We start from the raw sequence: 20,188 nt of genomic DNA, 5'->3' as shown, positions 1-20,188 counted from the left end.
ACCACCTAAGCAGGGTGTTGTCCCTAAGTTGTGCACTTCTGACAACAATCCCATCCAGATCGCTCGGTAACTTTACCAGGAACTGTTCCTGCTCCACTTACAGTGAAGGAAGAGATGGACTCGCAGCGCTGTGAAGTGTTCTGCCCCCTTGAAAGGCCTGGGAAATCTTGCACGCTAAGGGCGAAATAATGGATACTAAGGACAGTAACTTCCCAGCAATGGCTCCAGCGTTCATACATCAGCATCTAAGCCTTTGAGAGCGGACAATTCTTAATTTACCAAATGGCTGACCTGTCTTTCAGACAGGCACGTCACGCAGGTGACCCACGCAGCGTGATGGTTGACGCCGACAGGCAATTTTGGACAGATCATTGAACATCTTTCTATACTTGCGATAACTACAGCTACCTTCTCCTTCTCTAAATCACCATTATCCTGATATCACAAGATACTTCCCATAGGAGATCTGGGATCATTTGCATTACACAAATGACAGAGACAGAAGGCTCTGCAGGACTGGAAAGCACTGGTGTTGGAAGACAGAACTTACAGCAGCATACGTCCTCCTCAGTGATCGACTTCTGCGTCTTCAAACTGCCCCGCAACTACTGGTGCTATGTCCACCTCCATCCCATCTGAAAAACAACAGCCAAGGCTACATAACGCCGCAGGCTCGCATGCGGATGATGTTATCACACGAAAGACAACGAGTGCCCTCTGTTGACAAGAGATGGCCAGAGCAGAAAACTCCTTTGCTGAACTTCTGAAAGCGGCCTAAGGAAACACTGATGGGCTCATAAGTTTGTGGGTTTTGTTCCAGCTCTATCAGTTAGTCACTTAAAGACGTCACCGCTTCCTACAACCTCATCTCACCCTATCTTATTAAAAGACTTAAATACCAGATTTAAACTATTTCATTTTTTTAAATGACATTTCGGTGTAACAAATGGCATGATTCCTTTTAATAGCTTTAATTATGCTCCAACAGAAAGAGGTTGGATCCTCTTCTGAAACCGATCTCAGCCATCATGAAGTTGAAAAAAGAAACAATTGCTCTTTGCTACAATGTTAAAAAATAACAGAATTCTGAAACTGAGCAGCCCTGAGGATATTAATAATTGCAGCAAACCAAGAAGCACTACTGTAACAAATAAGATTAGGAAGGCAAATAAAACTGATGAAGATGGCTTTGACGCACATGACATACTTGCCATTCAATTTATTCTTATTTTCAAAATTTTGGAGTTCAGAAACCTGACAAAATTTTCAAATGAAGGGCACTGCTAAAACATGAGTATATCACTGAAGGTTATCTTTACATTATATAAATTTATTCAAAATTGTGGAACAAAGAGAACCTGTGAACAACTGACAAAGCAAATAAAGATTAAAAAATCATCCATGTGATGGATGGATTAGTTATTATTCTGTTGACTATTCTGGGCAAGCTGATTGCTAGAAATCCACAACAGCTGCATTATTTTTCATCCTTCAAAAATGTCAGGCCATACTAAAACACTGGATTTGTATCAAAAAAAGAAGCAATACTACTAAACTACTTCCCTGTTCTTCTTTCAAGTAATATATTGCTCCAGTGAAAACAGCATGCAGAAAAGGCAAAATCTGAGAGATTGCTTTTTTTCCCCCAATAAAAAGAAACCTTACTCCTTAAATACATGTTTGAACAATCAGTAGCATTAAGAGACAGCATCCTTCAGATTCAGAAAAGCAGATTTTTATTTTTTTTTAAATCTGTTCCAGTGTATTTCAATGATTCTGAATTCACACTGAACTCTGTAAAGACAATTGTTAACCTACAATTTAGGGTATTTTCAAGAAAAATACTATTACCTGTTTAGACTGGAAATTGCTTCCTAATCCCAGCGTAAACTGACAAGTTTAATTTTTTTTTTTTAATCCTAAGTCAACTTCACCCTACCACTATTCCAGGAAATCACACCAGTAAGAATGAAGAATTCTTAACGCGGCGGTCCTCATTCTTTAACACAGCAGCCCTGAGTGCAGGCAGGCAATATGCTGCCCAAAGGGCCACAGGCATTTTTATAACCTGTGGTTGTGAACAAAGATAAAACCGTTGTTGACGCGCACGGTGCAGTAAGGTGCCCACAGCATCGTACTTGCTCAGTCCTGGTGTTTATGGATTAGCCAGACTGGAGAACCACTGCTTTCATGTATTCTTTAGTAAAACAAAAGCACTTCTTACCTTCAAACTCCCTTATCGAGTCTTCTGTTCTCACTCCAGCCATGTTGTACTGACTGCTGACAGACTGGGCTAACATGCCTTCTAACCTCTCCAGAGTGGCCTGACCTTCTGCAGTTAAATGCGACAATCCTTCTTCGTAAGTGTAAAAGGTCGGGATGTCCCCTTGTTCTAGCTCTGCAAAGACAAGTTTACGTTTATCAGACCTGAGTTTAGGAGCCTGGATCAAGCAAGGGTGGAGGAACAGGACAACAGCTAGGCGAGTTATGCACAGATTAACTGACTGAGATTAAAAGGCTGTTTACGTCAGTTACAGAATATACAGAGTGATGTGCCCCCACAGCATGGGCACTGAACTTGTGCTATCACGTCCACTGGGAACAGGAAAGGCTGATATTTGTGTCTTGGGGCTTTTGAGAATAAGAACAATGTTTTTGCTGGATTCCAGTTATTTGTGACAGCTAAATTACAGATTTCTGAGTTTTTATACTGTGCCTATGGCATAAAGAATGTTTAGGCAAGATGACAAGGAACTTCTTAACAGACCAAACCATTCTCATGACAGGTACCGTCGGTACCAGGTATCCAAATGCTGGTAGGTATTTCAAAAGAAACAAATGTTACGAACCGTGGGCCTCAACATCGTACTCCTCCCCTTCGTAATCGTTGTCTGAATCTTCATCGTCTGGGTCTGGGTGCAGAGCTTGGCATTCACACATCGCTGAAAACATGGCTTCCACTGTACGAACAAAACAGAATTATCTTCTGGGCAAGCGGTCAAAAAAAGACATGCTAATAGTTAACTTCCAGTGCTTTCAGTCGGCTGCCGTGAACGACAAATTTCCCACCAGCTGAGACCAGGACTCCCAGGAACCACGCTTGTGCAGCCGGGCTCCCATCCCAGCTGGAAAAGGGCAACTTGAGCTAGGATGCTCTGAGAAGCGGCCACTTAAACTGTATCTTAATTGTTTGTCCATTTGCACATGTCAAAAATCAAGAAGCCAGTGCTTCAAGGTTAGGAAATTTAAGGAAACAGCTGGTGATTTGTAACCAACTCTCCAGTCCTGCATAGACATGACCAGATACTGAAAACACAGGGATACTAGAGGCAGCATTTCCCAGAATATATGAGGGCAGTCAGGAGTTGCAGAGATCAAGAAAAACCTCCCTCGTTTCTCCAACAATATCCCACAACTACAGACAAGAAATTCCAGACTGAGTGATCAGAGAGATTGAGAACATTCCTTTAACAGAACCACCACTGAATTAATATTTGAAAACATCATCCATGCAGCCATGCAAGAAACAAACCAGGTTTCCTAGATCCAGCCTGGTGCTTTATCCTCTTAACAGCTCTTTTCCATTATTTCATTGATGATAAAGGCTTATCTCTGGACAATTCAGTCTGTGGTTTGCCACTACAGAATTCCTTGCAGCACCTAATGGATAGGATTCTTAAAACTTGGATCCAACTGTAAGCTCCACACCGGACGGGATACGACTGCTTTCCAGTGGTAGTGTCTGGACATTAGCATGTTCCTAATGAAACTGTCGCTGATTCAAATATCACTGAATTTGTAATTAAAATGATGTTTCCCATACAAGTTCTCTGCAAATGTATATAGGTAAGGTTATCTGTGTCATGTGTTTATACTTAAAAGCCTCTATTTTAAAACATTGGAATTTTTCTTGAGAAGTGGCTGCTTGCAATATTCCAGTTTCAAGCAAGATAAAACAATTTGCTTTGTTCTTCTCAGCACACAGAAATCAAGTAATTAGAGAAGGACAGTAAAGGATCACGTCATTTACATCTCTATACCAGAGATGTCTTCCACATATAGCCAGAATTTTAAGCTAAAATGCCATTTCCCTCTTCACTTACAGGCTGATTTGTCGCTGGGTACAAATCTGAATTCCGCAATTGGTTCAACATCGTCATCGCTGTCTTCCTCCTCCTCCCCTTCAGCCATGGGAGCCTCTTTTGACTCCTCTTCTTTAGGAAATTGAAAGGTTGAAGAGAAACATGTTTATTTTGTCCAAAAAAGTCACGTTTGTTTATTCTTTCAGGAACACACACATAATCAAATCAGAAACCTGGACACAAGGTGTGAGAGGCACAAACAAACCCACTCCCATCCACAGTACGGACATATAAGGTCCTCTCACAGTACCTCGACAACAGTTGCAACGCACACGAAAACGTCTCTATTTATAATTTTAGGATTTTAGATTTCTGTAATGGTCAAATGATGTACTCACGTACTTCAGGAAAACTGCCTGATTCTTATTAAAAACAACTGTACTCAAAAAAAACCATACTTCACAATCATTATCATTTACTTGCACAATGCTATATATGTATTTTTTAAATCACATGAATTTTACGGATCCTTAATACTACTGTCATAAAACCAACTAGCTGCCAGTGTTCCAGTGTGGCCCCTCACAGAGGACTCTGATATTTACAGAAGATCTCTACTCGATTTCTGACATTCCTAGCCAGCCAGCAAGATGTCAGAGGTAGAAAGTGCACCCAGAGCCAACGACGACTGTGAGCAAAACCGTGCTTCCTGGCTTCTGTGCACTACATACATGAATAAGTAAGCAACAATGTGACGTTTTACTTTCCGTAAATATAAAAACCACAAAGAAGATGGCTACAGTTCATCACTTTGTGGCCGGGGACACTGCAGTAACAGCATCGAAAGTGCATAATTATCTTCCAGAGAAAAAGAGGAATACAGTTAAGGCTGTTCCACTGAGAATGGCTTTTATCACATGCAAAACTGGCAACACCAAGATTATGAAGAAGCCAAGAAGCTGCCAGCCAGCTGCCCCAAAAAATGAAGTGTCCAAGGAAGCTACCCAATCCTTTTCCAACTGACACCCGCAGGCACAGCTTGTTACTGCTAAGTGCATCTCTTTGTTTTCAGTGAAGTCAACCTCTGACTGCCTTTTTCTAAAAAAGGGGCAAGGATAAGGCACATACACACAGAGAGCACAACAAAAACTTTCAGAGGAAGAACAAAATGTACCCTGCCCAACTAAGAAATGAAGACTCCTGCAGCTGAAGTAGTGGAGAGGTTTGGGTTTAACACTATTCAGCAGTTAAAATCCCGGGCCAGGGATAGACTTGAAAACAAAACAAATCTTCTACTTGCTGTAGAAGATTTACTGTAGCCAGAGTTCATATATTGAAAAAAAAACAAAACCAAAAACAAACAAACAAAAAAAACCACCACCCCCCCCCAAATCAGTCTATTAAGGATTTACAGATAAAAACTATCACAGGATATCCCTATTTTCAAACACCATTATGAATTAAACACCATTCATTCACACCAGAATGAATTAAAAGCTGTAAACAATATCCTTCTTCAGACTAGGCTCAGTTTACCTCAAAACAAACACAAAGAAAAATGAGGAAGAAGAACCAAGAGGTGTAAGTACATGTTCTCTTATTATTTGTAGTGATAGGCTGTCAGAGAATATTAATAACATGAGACAAGGAAATAACGAAGAGTATTAATAGCTTAAAAACGCCTCTGCCTCCTCAGAGTCTTGTCAGTACTTTCAGTATATAGACTGTTTAAAGAAAAATTAAATGCCAGATTTTAACCTTTAACTACAACGACTAGTAGGCATGAAGGGGAAAGGAGACCTGCTCAAGACTTAACACTCGTTACTCTTCAATTGAGATGGCAGTTTATGACAGACTTAAAATATTAACAGGTCTGCCAGAAGAAAAAAAATTGATACATCAAAAATGTAGAAAATCTTCATACAAACAATGAAACAGAAAGCTTGTTTTCTCTAGGTCAAAGCAAGAATGATCAAAAGGTTGGTTCTGTGGGAAATCTACAAAGATCCATTAAGCCTGGTAACATGAGCTATTGTCTGGTGGTGGTGGTTTTTTTTTTTTCGCAAGCTGTGGGAGAAAATGAATGAAAGCTTGCAGGCTAATGTGAAACAGCAGGAATTCATAAAGCCTGGAGAGGGGACCAACATTAACATAAATTCAATAAAGCAAAAATGATACCTCAGCTGGAACCACAGGGAGACTGCAGAGGAACTAAATTGCTTAAAATGAGTATAAGAGAGCAGAGAACCGATTTTCAGTGGCTCCAGCTGTACGTGTGCACATGCTGAGAGCAGAACAGTACAGAAGTGACTCTAAACAAGGGCGAAGCTATACTTCTACAATAGCTATCCTTCAGGGAAATGAAAACAAAAATACAAGCTATTACTTGAATGAAGCATATAATTTTTAAAAACAAAATTTACTCTTTTTGAAGAAGAAATCATGCCGCTCAGGACTGCGTGGGAACACTAAGCGACACGCTGGGCATACCTTCGAATTTGGCATTCACCATGACGTACAAGTGCTCCCATGGGTAGGCGTTCAGGTCCCTGGAGACGGCGTGTAAACTTATGGTGGGATAATCCAAGGAGAAGCCAACTCCGGAGTTTTCCAGCCAAGACAGGCGACTAACAAGGAAGGGAGGATGGGAAAAAAAAAAGAGACAAGTTAGAAACTAACAGAAGAATCTAAGGGACCTGACTCACACCTGCAGAAAAGCAAACCAACCCCAAAAAAGTGAGTAATTCTGGACAAGACACTTATCCTACTCTCTGCTAATACAGAATCCTGGACCTTGCAACCGCATCAAGTGATGGCTGAAGGTAAAAGAAACCTTTTCTGAAGAAATGCGAATCTGAGCATTCTAAACACATTTCAGCTTTATCACATTTGCACTAAAGCCTGAAATTCTCTCCCTACCTCATTATTTTCTCCTCTCTGTACATACCTATCATCCTAAAGATAACTACAGAGGTTCCAGAGTGTGATTTATAACTCAAACTCTCAAATGTTCTGGGGTTTTTCAAGATAAAGAGAACACAGAAAAGAAAGTCACAATCGTAATTTCTGGAGGATTATAGATCTGATGTGGGTATAGCCTGTATGTAGAAAAACAACCCGTCCTGTGATCAGCAGATCTAACAAAGCCAGCTTATGGTTTTCCCCCCTCACAACTTATGTGCTATAACCTCTGCTTCCCCATGTTTTCCCTCTCATCCCTAACCACAGCAAGAGACAGCACAGGTTGTCGCCACTAGGCTGCTACCTCCTTCATATCAGAAAGATCAATGTCTTTCTAGCAGCCGAGAAATCAAACTCAAGCTAGTTTTGGGTGTCTGTGATCAATGAGGTCACACAGTGAACAGAAATACTGAGGGGCAGAAAGCGAGACCTCCACCACGTGCAAAACTCGGCATTCCCAAGTTTTTTTGGAGGGACAAAACCAATGAAAAGGCCACAGAAGACTCCTCACCTCGGGAAATCAGTCTGAGAGCAAGAGCTAGTGAAGTGGGAGCGAGGAATTTCTTTCCGCGCCTCGACTGGCCAATTCTCAATGTTTACAGCTATTGATGTAAAGTCAGTACATGGATCCAAAGCCATATTGTCCTCCCGGGTACCCGGTTCTCCCACAGCACAACACTCCTGCAAACACTGGCATTTTCTATTCATTACTGGTGACTCCGGTAAAAGCTCTGTGACGCGCTCGAAACACGTTGGGAAGAAACTGGCAGACTTGTACGCGCCTCACACAAAAGTCTACTGAAAGCAAGTTAGAAGGAAACTCAACATTATACGTGTTGAGAGCAGAAGCTGCGTAAACAAAAGCCCTTGTATCTGCAACCAAACAACCAAAGAAAACAGTAATTGAAATTCCAGAGAGATTCCTCTCCAAGAGGAATGCAACATCGCTAACAAGTTCAGGAAGGGCAAAAGCCCCTCAAATAATATTACCCATTTTATAAACACTTCAGAGTCTAAAGGTTTTAAAAGACAATTCACTCCTCCGTGCATGTTTTCGCTGACGTTTTTGTTCTAACAAAAGAAATGTATTATATTTAGAGTACTTTTCCACAGGTAAAGAAAATTACGTTGCCTTAATCAACAAGCTGTCTTCTTGAACTGTATAACGCAGAGAGAATTTAAAGGAAATTATAAAGAGCTCAGATAACACCTTCCAGAATAACCTAACTGATTTCTGCCTTGTGAGAACGTACTGTCCACGTGATTAATGCAACATGAGAGACTTCGCAGAACCATGGTCGTTAATTACAGCAGGAAACCAACCGCCCCGTCCACTCCACTGTCAATGGAAGAGAGGTGCTGTGTTTTTAACGCGCCGGCCAGCTGTGCTCCCTCGCTGTGCTCTTCCCTCTTGCGTTGTGTAGAACACTATTTACAGGGGGAATAGCGGGGACCCCCCTCAGAGCCCCTCACAGCGCTCTCGGAGGGCTTCCCCCATGCCAGTCCCCCCCGACCCCCTTCGGGCAGGTCCCCTCAGGGGAGACTCCCCCAGTTCCCTCACGGGAGAGAGCCCCTCAGGGTGGGCCCCACACTCCCCCCGGGGCAGAAGCCCACACACCCGCGGCCCTCCCGGCCTGGTCTCCACCGAGGAAGGCCCCCCCACAAGTCGGCCCCCTCAGGACAAGCTGCTCAGTCCCCTCACGACGGTATCCCCGGTCCCCCCCGGGGCAGCACCCGCACCCCGAGGCCTACGGGGGTCCCGAGAACCGTAATCCCCCCCCCACACACACACACGGGTTCCGCCCCCCTCACCTCTCAGCGATGTAGAGCGTACCGGCGCCCAGGGTGCGCCCCGCCAGCACCGCCTCCGTATCAGGCTGCTGGTGGCGAACACCCTCGGCCGGCGGCGGGAACCGCTTGAGGAAACTCATGGCGCCGCCGCCGCCTCCCTCCTCCACCATCTCCTCCTCCTCCTCCGCGGCCGCCGGAAGCGGAACCGCCCCCACGGCTAACGGAAGCGGAACTCCTCGCTCTGCCGGGCCTCTCTAGGCACGTCTCGATGGTGCGGGCGGATGGCGCGTGCCCGCGCCGCCGCCATGTTGGAGCCGTTCCCGCCCTGGCGGCGGCCGTCGTCCGCCCCGGCCGGGCCTGAGGAGCGGGAGCGCGAACGGGGCAGGCGGCACCGGAGGGCACCACCGAAGGCTGTCGTTGTCCCTGAAGTAATTTCCCTCTCATCATCGACCCACAGGAGAGGGGATGGCGTTTCACCCCAAAACGTCCATGTTCCTGAGGGTGAGTCGTGGTGTATCTCTGGAGCGATGCGGTCTGTGTTCCAGGAGCATCTGTCTCTGACAGTTTTTGAGTAAAATTTTCATTATCTGGAAAAGAGAAGCAAAGAGGAGCGCAGAGGTGATCGCTGACAGTACCGCCCAATGACAGCTGATGAGCAGCGTCTGTATTTTGGCCTGTAAATCTCTGTTGGACAGGTGACAAAGGAAAAAACAAACACCACAGCTTTTCGGTGACCACTATCAGATGCTGGAAAGGGAATTTTAGGTGGATGGCCAGCACCCGATGCCTGATAGATATGCATGGAGAAGAAAAAGAAAGTCACAAGTACCTGAATTGCTTAAAGGATATCCAAATGATTTCCCTCAGCAGCGACGAACTTGCGATCAGGAGCCCGATGCTACTACAGTATGCACCTGGCGAGCTGCCATCAGGGAGCTGAGGGTAGTCTTGCGACAGTGGGTTGCAGCAACGGGAAAGCTGCCGTCCCCGCACAAGCACTGGCCCTGCTTCCTCCCCTGGATTTACACCATGTCTGCAGCAAGTTTCTCTTATGACATGTGCTACTGCAGTGAGATACAGGGATTACACCAGAACAGGGTGAGTAAATAAATGGTAGCATTCAGTCTGCGCCAGGGAAGTATGTCTCTGTCAGGGGATGCTCCTGATAACCCCATCAGTGAGGCAGTGCAAACATCTCTTCTCCCTGACTTTTCAGGTTGGCAAATGCTCCTGCCATAGCAACTTACTCACCAACAGCCCATGCAGTTGTTACCTTATTGTCATGGTTTTCAATCTTCCCTTTCATCAGTTTGAATTTACTTTTAAGGAGTCATTTACCTACCTGTGTAGAGCAAACCCAGGTTCTCACAAACACGAACCCATCATTAACAGAATTAGGTCTCCATCTTTCCCTTCTCTGGACTTTCCTAGTTACAGTCTTGGATAGCAAAGAGCAAAAGCAGCACATTCTGGAAAAAGAAAACGTGTGAAGAAACCAAGGGGAACAGGTTATTTCAGGCTGAGCTTTCTGAAATGTTTTGGAAAGCTCCTCAGCCACACCTATGCATTTTGGATTCTAATTATGCAAATAGTTATTATCCATCCAAATAACAACCTTGACTGAAATCAAGGCAACTTCCACAATGAAGTGATACTAAACACTGCTGGAATAGCTTGCAAAAAACCGACAGAGGCAATAGGAGCCGAGGAAGTTTCTCAACCACCTTCAAGTTTGCCACGCCAGCATGAGTGCTCACCTGGAAACAAAACTCTACGATTCATCCGCAAATACAAACCAGACTGCAGCAGTGGGTGGGAAGAGATGCAAATATATGGAAACACGCGTTCACCACGCTTAGCGGTTATAATACTCCTGCTCATGTCTGTCCCCTGTTATCTAACATGTCCATATCAGCCATGGAGACCCTCACCACCTCAGTAGCTAACTGGAGATCACACAACAACTCCTTTAGATTATTTTGAATTAACATTTTTGAATGGTTGAAGTTGAATTAAGCCACTGCAGTGGAGCAATACAGAGTTAATTTCTCCTCCTGCACACAAATGCGAGTCTTCCTTGTGTCACATACCGCTCTTCCAAAAGAAAACAGGAAAAAGGATGGTTTAAGTCCAGGCTGGAAAGTTGGCTTTTGAGGCCGAGGCTTTAGGGAGGAGGAGAAATCCGCATCTTCCTCGTTTACAAGATCCAGATACTTCATACCCCAGTACTGACTCTAGAATCGAACAGAAGTTCAGAGTGGGCAGGCAGACGCGTCCTGTCTGATTCATGAACGAATCAGAATGGCAGTATTTGAAAGCTCCTTTTGTCAGCTGTAAGAGCTTTAAAAAGTGAGTTATGATCCACCCCCACACTGACGCTTGAACATTGGATGTCCAAGAGTGATTTAGTCAACCAGGGCTGCGTTTAGAGGCAACGGAGAGAAGCAGGTACCTGCACAGGGTGATTAGGTCATCTTGGGACAGAAGGTAGGACTCGCCACCCAAGGGAGCCTGTTTCTCTCCACTGACTACAGGCACTGCCTCCTGTAAGGCGGCCAGTTCAGACTTAAACACCGACAGTCTGTCAAAATTGCAAATGTAACATTTTGGCATTTCATTTGGAGCAGGAGGGTGCATTTCACAGCAATTTCTCATCGCTACAGGAACACGCAGTAGCTGGACTGTAACCACAGACAGATTCAAAGAAAAAAAAAGATTGACAGGCTTCACACAGAGAAAGCACCCTTTTCTTCGATTCACTGCTCTCTCCCTGACTTTTTCCTGATAAAGTCCTAAAACATCATCAATGTCCATTGCCATAGCCACCTGTTGGAACATCTGCATCTTCAGTGCTTCTCTGCAGGCTTCCAACTAGTCGTTTTTACATGTCTCAGCCTAAATAAATGAACCTAGCTCCTCTCTCATTGGCACCACGTGGAAGCCTCACAGATGTATGCTGGAACAGCCTAGCTGCAAGTATGATCCTTGCAAACAAGTACTGGTAACAACCAGGCATTTTTCTCCCTAGCTGCAAGAATTCACCACTAATTCAGCAACTATACAACTCCAACAGCAAATGAAATAGATGTTGTAGCATAAGGCAAGCAGTGAACCCTGTTCAAGATACTGGTTTTTCTCAAGTGACTGCATCACTATTAAATTAGATATAAAAATTATGTAGAAGATGGAACATACGCAAAAATCATCACAACTGCAAAATAAATCCATCAGGTCTTTCCCCACTGTCAGCCAGAGCTGGTGAAAGAAAAACTCTGCCATAACAAAATGAACAGAAAACACGAGTTCTCCATTCCTGTGGCAGTCACCGTCACGGGCTGGAACGATACGCAGCAGCCATTACTCTGCTTATTTTAAAAGTAAAAAAGAAACCCCTCCTGTATGTGAATGTGATGACCATTAAAAAGCATTTGTTTCTTCAATACACATTATACTTTGTACATCAAGTTATTTCAATTTTTTTTTATTATGACAATTTACATGTCATATTTATATGAAAGAAATGACAGTAGATATTATAACAAAAACATTATGAAAGAAAAGTTACACAATTAGGCCTACAAGCTATAAAATGGCTTCAGGCCCGGCTTATACACAAAGAGTTCTGACCAGACTGTAGTGAGAGACAACGCTGAACAATTCATTAACAAAAATATTGGCACCAGCCTTAACATTATTTTTTTTTTTTTACTTCATTTACAAGGAATACAGTATTTAAACAGTTGTGTACTGCAAATCTAAAAACATTAGCTGTTAATAAACTGCAGTTAACCCTTTGAGCACTGAGGCCACCATGACTTCCATTTTAAAAAGTTTTAATGCATCATGTTTTACATGCACGTGATATTACTGGTGGGGGGGGAAAGACAGTGAAAGCACCACCCAGCTTATGTGCAACAAGACTAACACTTCCAGTTTTTTCAAGGTATCTCCCCCCCGTCCCACACACACAGTGTGTGTCCCCTCAGTCCTTTCCCTTTGATACTGTAGCAAGTCATGATTGAAGAGAGATCGAAGAACCAAGGTTCAGGAATCAGGAAACGCAAGGGTTAAACTCTACATAAAGAGCTCAGCCTGTGGAACTTTACTATGTTAACTCTTCAGAGAAAGGAAACAAAAATGAGGCCACCTGTGAATGAGACCGTTTTTAAGGAACTCAAGGTTTCTTTGCAAACATATAAACAGCACACAGGAGTAAGACAAAACTGTATTTCATGTAAGTATATCTTAAATTTTAAGAGACCTATCTGGCAGGTTTGATCTAATTCTCACAGAATATTGGAGGATAACCATTCTGCTAGCAAGTAACCTGTTCTATGTTACCTGGGACAATTAATATACCCGATCTTTGTCTAATATACAGGATCTGTGCCTACGTGAGAACCGTCGTGCATAGCAAGAACGGTGACGTTATGCTTTTGAATCGGTCACATACCATCTCCTGGCTGCTGTAGGAGGGCTGTGAAACACAGGTAGGAACTAGCAACCGCATTGGCATTAACAACAAATCATTTTAATGCAAGTTAGGGGAGGAGTACCATTTCAATGAATATAGTATAGGAATAAGATACTGTACAAGATTTTAGAGTCCATATAACGAGTATGAAATGGAAAACTAAACAAGGCTTATAGCTTTATGATTTGATTTCCTTTTCTACCACTAACTTGAGTAGCAGATCAGTATCTATTAAGGACTTTTAACTGCTCTAACTAACAATGGTGCACTGGTAACTAGGCCTATCATATGTCTTAGTAGAAGGACTTTATCCCCAGAGAATCATTTAAGTCAAGTTCTGACAGACTAATCTAAGTTTAGTTGTGTGGGACACAGTAAGAGGAGCAAACAACAAAGCAAACTGTGCGGACTCCGACCAACGTCCCCAGAGGCAAACATTGTCATAAACTCTATGGACTGATCCTAATTTTCTCCACATCCACGTTGCGCTGATGGAACATTACCGACTCCCTCAAGGAAGGAGACCTCAGGTAGATTTTCCTGTTACTTTGAAGGTCAGGATGAGAAAAGGAGGGTATTGGGATGACTCTCCCAAAAGGAGACCTTCCATTGGAAATACAGTCTTTAAAGGGCGAGTCGGAAGTAGTTTTTAGGCCTGTTCAAGACCTGTCTTGCAAATGGCATGGGATTGCATACACATTTTTCCGTTCCACTTCCCTCCCTCCATTCCCCATCTCCTGCTGTTACTTGAAAGAGCATTCAAACAGCAGGAGAAAGCGACTCTGTCTGCACCTGGGGAACCAGTGAGACTGACTATACACAAAGTGCTGCAAAGTGCACAAAGTAAACCAACTGAACGAATAGAGCAATTCTGTCGTTCAGTTCTCGTTAGTAACCTTTGGGGTTATATGTAGCAATAGTAGATATATTCGCAGACACACGTGCTTTCATTAAGCACGTGTCCCCTCTAACTGCTATATTGTCCCCTCTCCTGCTCCTCAGCTCAGGTGTGGGGTGCCAGCATTTACAAAATGATAGTCAAAAACCCAAGTTGTAGGACTTCCTTTTAATTGCAGTTAAATCTGGAGCCTTTACACCACATATTCAATTATAAAAACTTCTTATCTACTTTAGAGTGTTATATTCTTTCCCCCAGAAGCTGTACACAATCTTTTTTTAAGTGTCATACTAAGCAATATACATCTTTTGCAATATACAAAATAAGTTAAATTACTCTGAAGCGTTGGGACAATCAATTCCCAAGCGCACGTTTTTGCTGTTTGGAACTATCTCAGTTAGTTACACCTAATCTAAAATAAGAGCTTGGTAAGTGATGCGCGTTTTCAGAAGTGACTAGTAATCTTCGATACCCCAACTGCTGGGTGTCCAGCTTTAGAAATAATTTTCAATTGATAAATATTTCTGAAGCTAGAGCTCTCCGCTAGGTCTCAGATTGGGTACTCAACTGTAAAGCACCAAAAATTAGTCATATAGAATTTTTCTTACATTAGTAGATACTGGAAAAAAAAAAAGGATCATTTCTGTTGGATTTTTTATTTTCTGCCTTTCCAACATTTTAAGTAGTCCCTACCCCAACTGTTAGTGAAGGGGAGGAAGAAAAGACTACCAGGAAATGTGGGCTTGATCCTGCAAATCCTTACTTCAGACAATATCCTAAATGCTTCTATAGAAGTTTTGAACACTTAAGGAATTGCAGAATTGTGCTCCTTCATGTGAATTGCTGGAGTTTCCCCCACCATATTCAACACAAATTTTTCCAGAAAGTTACTGTTTTAGTTGAAGATATTTGATCTTTTATATATATATTTATATATTTAAGGATTTTATATACCCAGTGAATCGGAAGCATACATCAAATGTAAATACATATCTAGGGTGCGCGCTGCACATTATATCCATATTACAAGCCTGTGAATAGTAGTCACTGCACATGTACCAAAACCAATTTTCAAGGCCTATATATTGCCATTTTGAACTAGATGATACAAATGTCTTTGTCAGACCAGTTCTGGGGGCTAGCAGTACTGCCATAATTTATTTAAATTACTGTGTACAAAGTGAATTAAAAAAACAGGTGCCATAAAAATTCCTCATTTACTTTTCATAAAAGAAGTTTGTGAAAATATGTAATTTGAAACAATTATTTGAAAGTTTAGACCAGGCCTTCCTATTGAAGAGCATTGAAAACCAAGTTATAAGCGCCTGAAAACAGAGGTATAAAATGGACACCCTGACAATGAACTATTAAACAGTTGCAGCATCTGGATACCAATGTAGTTCAAATGATAGATGTGAAGACAAATCAGAACAAGGGTGCCACTACCATACAATTTTTCTTTTGTGAACATAGTTTTTTCCCCTTGAGGTTCTTTGAGTAAGGTCTCTCGCCAAGAGTTCAGACACAGCAATCAGAAAACAGAAGTGAACGGAAAACAAGTCCAACTAAGTCATTAGCTCCCGCTATATGAAGAGTAACTGAGACACTTTAATCCAAAGAAATCTTGAAGGTGACATACTTCATAAATGAGCAATTTAGAAAAAAGCATCTCTGTTTCTTTCAAGTGCTGTTAGAACAGAGCAATCTTTTCATTAAAAATCAGGAAGATGCAGTCATTTTATAATGTAATTCAACACGTACAAAGTCAAACTATCAAAGAGTTGATTGTTCGGCACTGATCTTCCTACAAGATTTCAACACTAAGGGTTTTTTTGCTAGTTTGGTGATGTCATTTTCCATTTTTAAATCAAGAATATGCTCAGGTTTAGAAGACTCAATAACTAGAAGACAGCAACTGCGGTGAAACCGAGTTCCTAATTCTATCACCCCTCTGGTTAGATTAATGCACCACACACATTAATTACAGAGCAGACCTACTGTGCACTTTGTGTTGCTGATAGTCACACAAGCTGCATGCAAGAAAGCAAATAGCCATCATTTATCTTGGTGATACAAAAAGAGTCCATTCCTCCACTCGATTTATAGGTTCTTCCCCTCACCAATGCTACTTAAACTGCACATAGAAATCAATTCACTTTCTTCCCAATCAGTTATATGCTGAAGAGTTTGCAGTTAAAAAAGACAAAGCTTTTAGTGACAACCTGTGTGGAATAAACAAAGAGTTTGTTGAATAAATGCTTTGTATGTTCAGCTAATAGCTGCTGGTACTTTTAAATCCATTATGTTAAAAAAATCCCTGGCCAGTTTTCACTCTCTTTCTCATACTGTTTGAGCTTTCGGTTAGTCCGAAGCCACAGCTGAAGATCACTATTCAAAGACATTTAACTTCTGATCTCACGGTGAGTACAGAAGAGCACGAGATTGTAAGGACACCAGGAGGACATTTCCACTCTGCGGTCACATATACATACTATGACAGCATGAACCCTGTGCGGCAGTCAGCTGGCCTCACATCAGAAAATGTCATCTTTCCAAATAGACTACATTTTCCACCAAGCAGGAAGCCTTAGAAATGAGAGAAATATGAGTTTGAAAATGTTAAGACTTTCTAAGGCATTTTTTGCAGTTTTTACTTGCACAACATTCCCACTGGTCTAAGGGGGAACTCTGGATCCCTGGGGGATGAAGCTGTCTCAGGTGCCAAAGGTAGGTTCTTAGAAGACAGAAAAGTTGCTTTTGAAAAGTGACCTACAGAAAGTAAAACTTGGTAACAATTTGTCACTCCGCATTTTTAAAACGCAATGCTTCAGATGTAAGCTTCAATGCTCCAATTCTGCTTCCTGGTCTTTCCTGCTTTTACATCACTCCCTAACTCAGTACTCAGTTTTTTCCTGGTGGGTATATTCAGTATTGTAACTCTTTTGTATTTTCCTACATTTACAATCACTTGCCCACTAAGTATTTAACATTTGGGGTTGACTCTACAAGCAAGAATGTTTGCTACAGCATTGATCAGGTACTAAAAGGCTCCATCAGGCAGCAAAAAAGATTATGGCCCTGCCAAAACAAATGAGAAACCATCGGTTGCACAGTGTTCCTGCACGTGAATCAGGCAGTTTGCACTGCAAGTATTAAAAATGCTCAGCAATTATTAACATTGAAAAGTGGAAGCCATATGTTCTTGCTTGTTTTAAAACACAAGTATATTAGAAATGTAGAAACACTACATTTATGCATCACCTAAGCAAAGAAAAACACTAGAGTAGCTTAAAATGCTACATATGCTTTTAAGAACTCATTCTAAACTTCTGTGGCTTTCCACTACCCTGTTTTAATATCTGCTCATGAAAACTGTTAATAGTTAACATCAGTAAGGTGGAAAAATATTTAATCTTTAATGGAATTAAGTTCTCATTTAGAAAGAGTGATTTCTCATTTTTTTAAATCACAAGCTTGCTTAGCACAGCAGATACTGAGCGAGTTCCATCTTTTTGCGTCTCTGCTGATTCTAGTTTTATAGCAGGATATGTGCACTGCTAGAACCCAAATGAGTAAGAGTCATGGAGTGGTTCTGATAGAACTGGTGGAGGAAGAGGTGGGGAAACAAAAACAAGACTTTCAAGGCCAGAAGGTAGGTAATTTTTGGATCTAGGTTTTCTAGAGAGGTATTTAGTAAAGGCCTAATGCCGGTTTTATTACAAGAAAACAGAAGTGCTTAATGACTGACTAGTAAATACAATAAAATGGAAGGGAATCAGGTGGGGCAGGAAAGGAGAACTCACTCCTTGGTGGCAGCAGCAGTTTTGGTGCATCCATTGCCGGCAATGGACATAAACACCAGTCAAAAATCCAAATCTCTGAGCAAAAGGATTAATAGATGTGACCTTTTCAGATTTCAGTGTTTGGCAGATCTGTCTGAGCTGTCTGTGTGCTACAACGTGTACAAATGCTACAGCCTGCATCTTAATTCAGAGTAAAGAGAAAACTGAATGCTACCCAAAACAAATTTCAGCTCTGCTCTTTATGTGCCCCATGTTGTTTTGTTTTGTTTTTTTCCTTGAATAAAAGCACATATCACTTCATGCCCACTCAAAAGTTGATGAGATGTCTTGGAGTCAAGCGTTTTCTCTCAGAAATACTGCCTTCTTGAAATCAGTTGGTCACATGACAATTATTAAAATGTATTTTAAGAAAATTCTAATGGCCAAAGGCCAACACTACATTCAAAACCTGCTAATACATCCAGGCAGATAAGTAAAATCAAAACAAAAACACACACAAACCCCAAACAGAAAACCTCCAAAAGGAAAACTGTTCCATTTGTTTACTTCAATTTGAAGTAGATATTAAGGACATGAATGGACCAGTCACGGTTTATTTGAAAATCCCTCAATCCTCTGATGCACTGTCATTCTGTGTACAATTGTTTGTACAAACATATTTCATTCAGAATACTCCAACAGATGGTGAAACTCGAGTGGCCGGGCAGCTACCGCAGGGTTCTTTTGTCTGTAAAAGCCTGCAGCACATCAAGATGCCATCCAACTTACAGACTAACTTCACCCTCCCACTAGACACTGTGCATCGAAGACCATCTGATGAACTATGCGTGAGATAGCTTTATAAATTCATGGCTAGCGTGTTTCGAATGTCAAAAACTTCATTACAGTACACTTTACTGTACAAACACTTTAAAGGATGTTTATTAGGAAAGTCTGCAAGTCATAATGGATAGTAGAGTTCCTGTTTATGGTACCTTCTTGGCCTCTAATAATTCTGTTTGCCTCCAGTATTAAAATCAAACTGCTTCCATGAAGGTGATTACTAAAATGAGCTATGGTATGTTAACCTACAACTCACAAAATGCGACAGTACAGACATTATTTTTTTTTTAAACTGTCTGTTAAGTTGTAATCTAAGTTGTGAACATTTAAATATAATATATATCTCATATGAAAAAGCTAAAGCACAAGTGCTTCTGCACACCCCCCCCCACCCCTTGAGCCAAACCCACCCCAGTTCCGGTTTGGGCCCTGACCGATTTGGAATGCTTTCTTAGGCCACCCATTTCCACAAATTTGTATGCACTCAGGAAATATAAAGTCAAAAATATACAAATCTCTTGTTGTTATAAGGTTTTTGTGAGTGAAATTACCCAGGACCATGGACTTGGAAGGAGAAGGGGGGTAAGAGAGGGAATTTACAGCAATTCATCTTCAAAGTTCAAAACTGGTCACTTCACAGAAAGACTGCAGGACTGGTGAAATTCTTGCTTCTAAAAAGTGATACTGTAGTGGAGAATTTTCTAGGAAAAATAAAACAGCTTTTAATAACTGGCCCGCTGGTATGAGCTACCGTGGAATAAATTAGCACAAAAATGGAAGTCTTATAACTGTTCACTGTTACAGACGTAATCAACAAGGTCAGTCACTCTCAAAAGTTCGTCTTCATCTTCCTCCGGCCCTACTGCTTCCTGCCCACTCCCCGTCCCGTTGGGCGCCAGGCTGGCGCTGGCTGTGCTGTCCTTGGGGGCCTGGGTCTTCTCGCTTGGCTTGCCAATCAAGTTCTCAATGGTTTTACCTGGGCTCTGTCCGTTGGTGGAGGGCAAGTCCACCAGGCTGTAGTCCAAAGGGCTCTCTACTTTCCCTACGTTATCAAAGTCATCTTCGTCATCGCTTTCTATCCGGTAGCAGTGCTTCTTGGTGTTGTCTTGAGGAGCTTGTGGTGCTGGCAGCTTATTTGCAGGAGCGGGGTTTTCTGCGTCATCATTAGCATTTTCGCAGTTATCTTCGTCTTCTGTTTCGATTCGATTCAGCCGTTTGCGGACAGGCCTCCCTTCGTCTTCCTCATCCTCTCCTTCTTCCTCAGAGTAGTCGTCTGTACTTCGCCGACGTTTTCGAATCAATCGCTTTGACTCCTTTGTGGACTCATCATCTTCAGAGTTCTTAGATGTGTAGCTCT

At 42.1% G+C, this 20,188-nt stretch overlaps 2 protein-coding genes and 1 long non-coding RNA gene across 9 annotated transcripts in view; 1 reads left to right on the top strand and 2 right to left on the bottom strand.

Annotated features, from left to right (window-relative positions):
• Positions 1–10,066, bottom strand: part of CLNS1A (chloride nucleotide-sensitive channel 1A) — a 12,782-nt gene extending 2,716 nt beyond the window's left edge. The window contains exons 1-7 of one of the 3 annotated variants that reach the window (XM_075140321.1): positions 8,856–9,054; positions 6,573–6,709; positions 4,104–4,214; positions 2,850–2,960; positions 2,225–2,398; positions 551–635; positions 102–174 (exon numbers count right to left, since the gene is read on the bottom strand). In XM_075140321.1, the coding sequence (XP_074996422.1) occupies positions 568–635; positions 2,225–2,398; positions 2,850–2,960; positions 4,104–4,214; positions 6,573–6,709; positions 8,856–9,004 (750 nt within the window). In that variant the 5' untranslated portion in view covers positions 9,005–9,054 and the 3' untranslated portion in view covers positions 102–174; positions 551–567. Of the gene's footprint in view, positions 1–101; positions 175–550; positions 636–2,224; positions 2,399–2,849; positions 2,961–4,103; positions 4,215–6,572; positions 6,710–8,855 lie in introns of all 3 variants that reach the window. The other 2 variants (XM_075140320.1, XM_075140322.1) reach the window with 2 other exon arrangements.
• Positions 9,760–19,547, top strand: LOC142077939 (uncharacterized). Its single transcript, XR_012672075.1, has 2 exons — positions 9,760–9,932; positions 10,051–19,547. It is a non-coding gene; the product is annotated as an uncharacterized LOC142077939 (long non-coding RNA).
• RSF1 (remodeling and spacing factor 1) overlaps positions 19,326–20,188 on the bottom strand; it is a 56,838-nt gene continuing 55,975 nt past the window's right edge. For 4 of the 5 annotated variants that reach the window (XM_075140290.1, XM_075140292.1, XM_075140291.1 and 1 more), the window contains one exon: positions 19,326–20,188. In XM_075140290.1, the coding sequence (XP_074996391.1) occupies positions 19,614–20,188 (575 nt within the window). In that variant the 3' untranslated portion in view covers positions 19,326–19,613. The other variant, XM_075140295.1, reaches the window with a different exon arrangement.

Source organism: Calonectris borealis, chromosome 1 (assembly GCF_964195595.1).
Source record: "Calonectris borealis chromosome 1, bCalBor7.hap1.2, whole genome shotgun sequence".
NCBI classification, from domain to species: Eukaryota; Metazoa; Chordata; class Aves; order Procellariiformes; family Procellariidae; genus Calonectris; species Calonectris borealis.
Note: the sequence above shows the minus strand (reverse complement) of the source record. Positions and strands in the feature narration are given on the sequence as shown.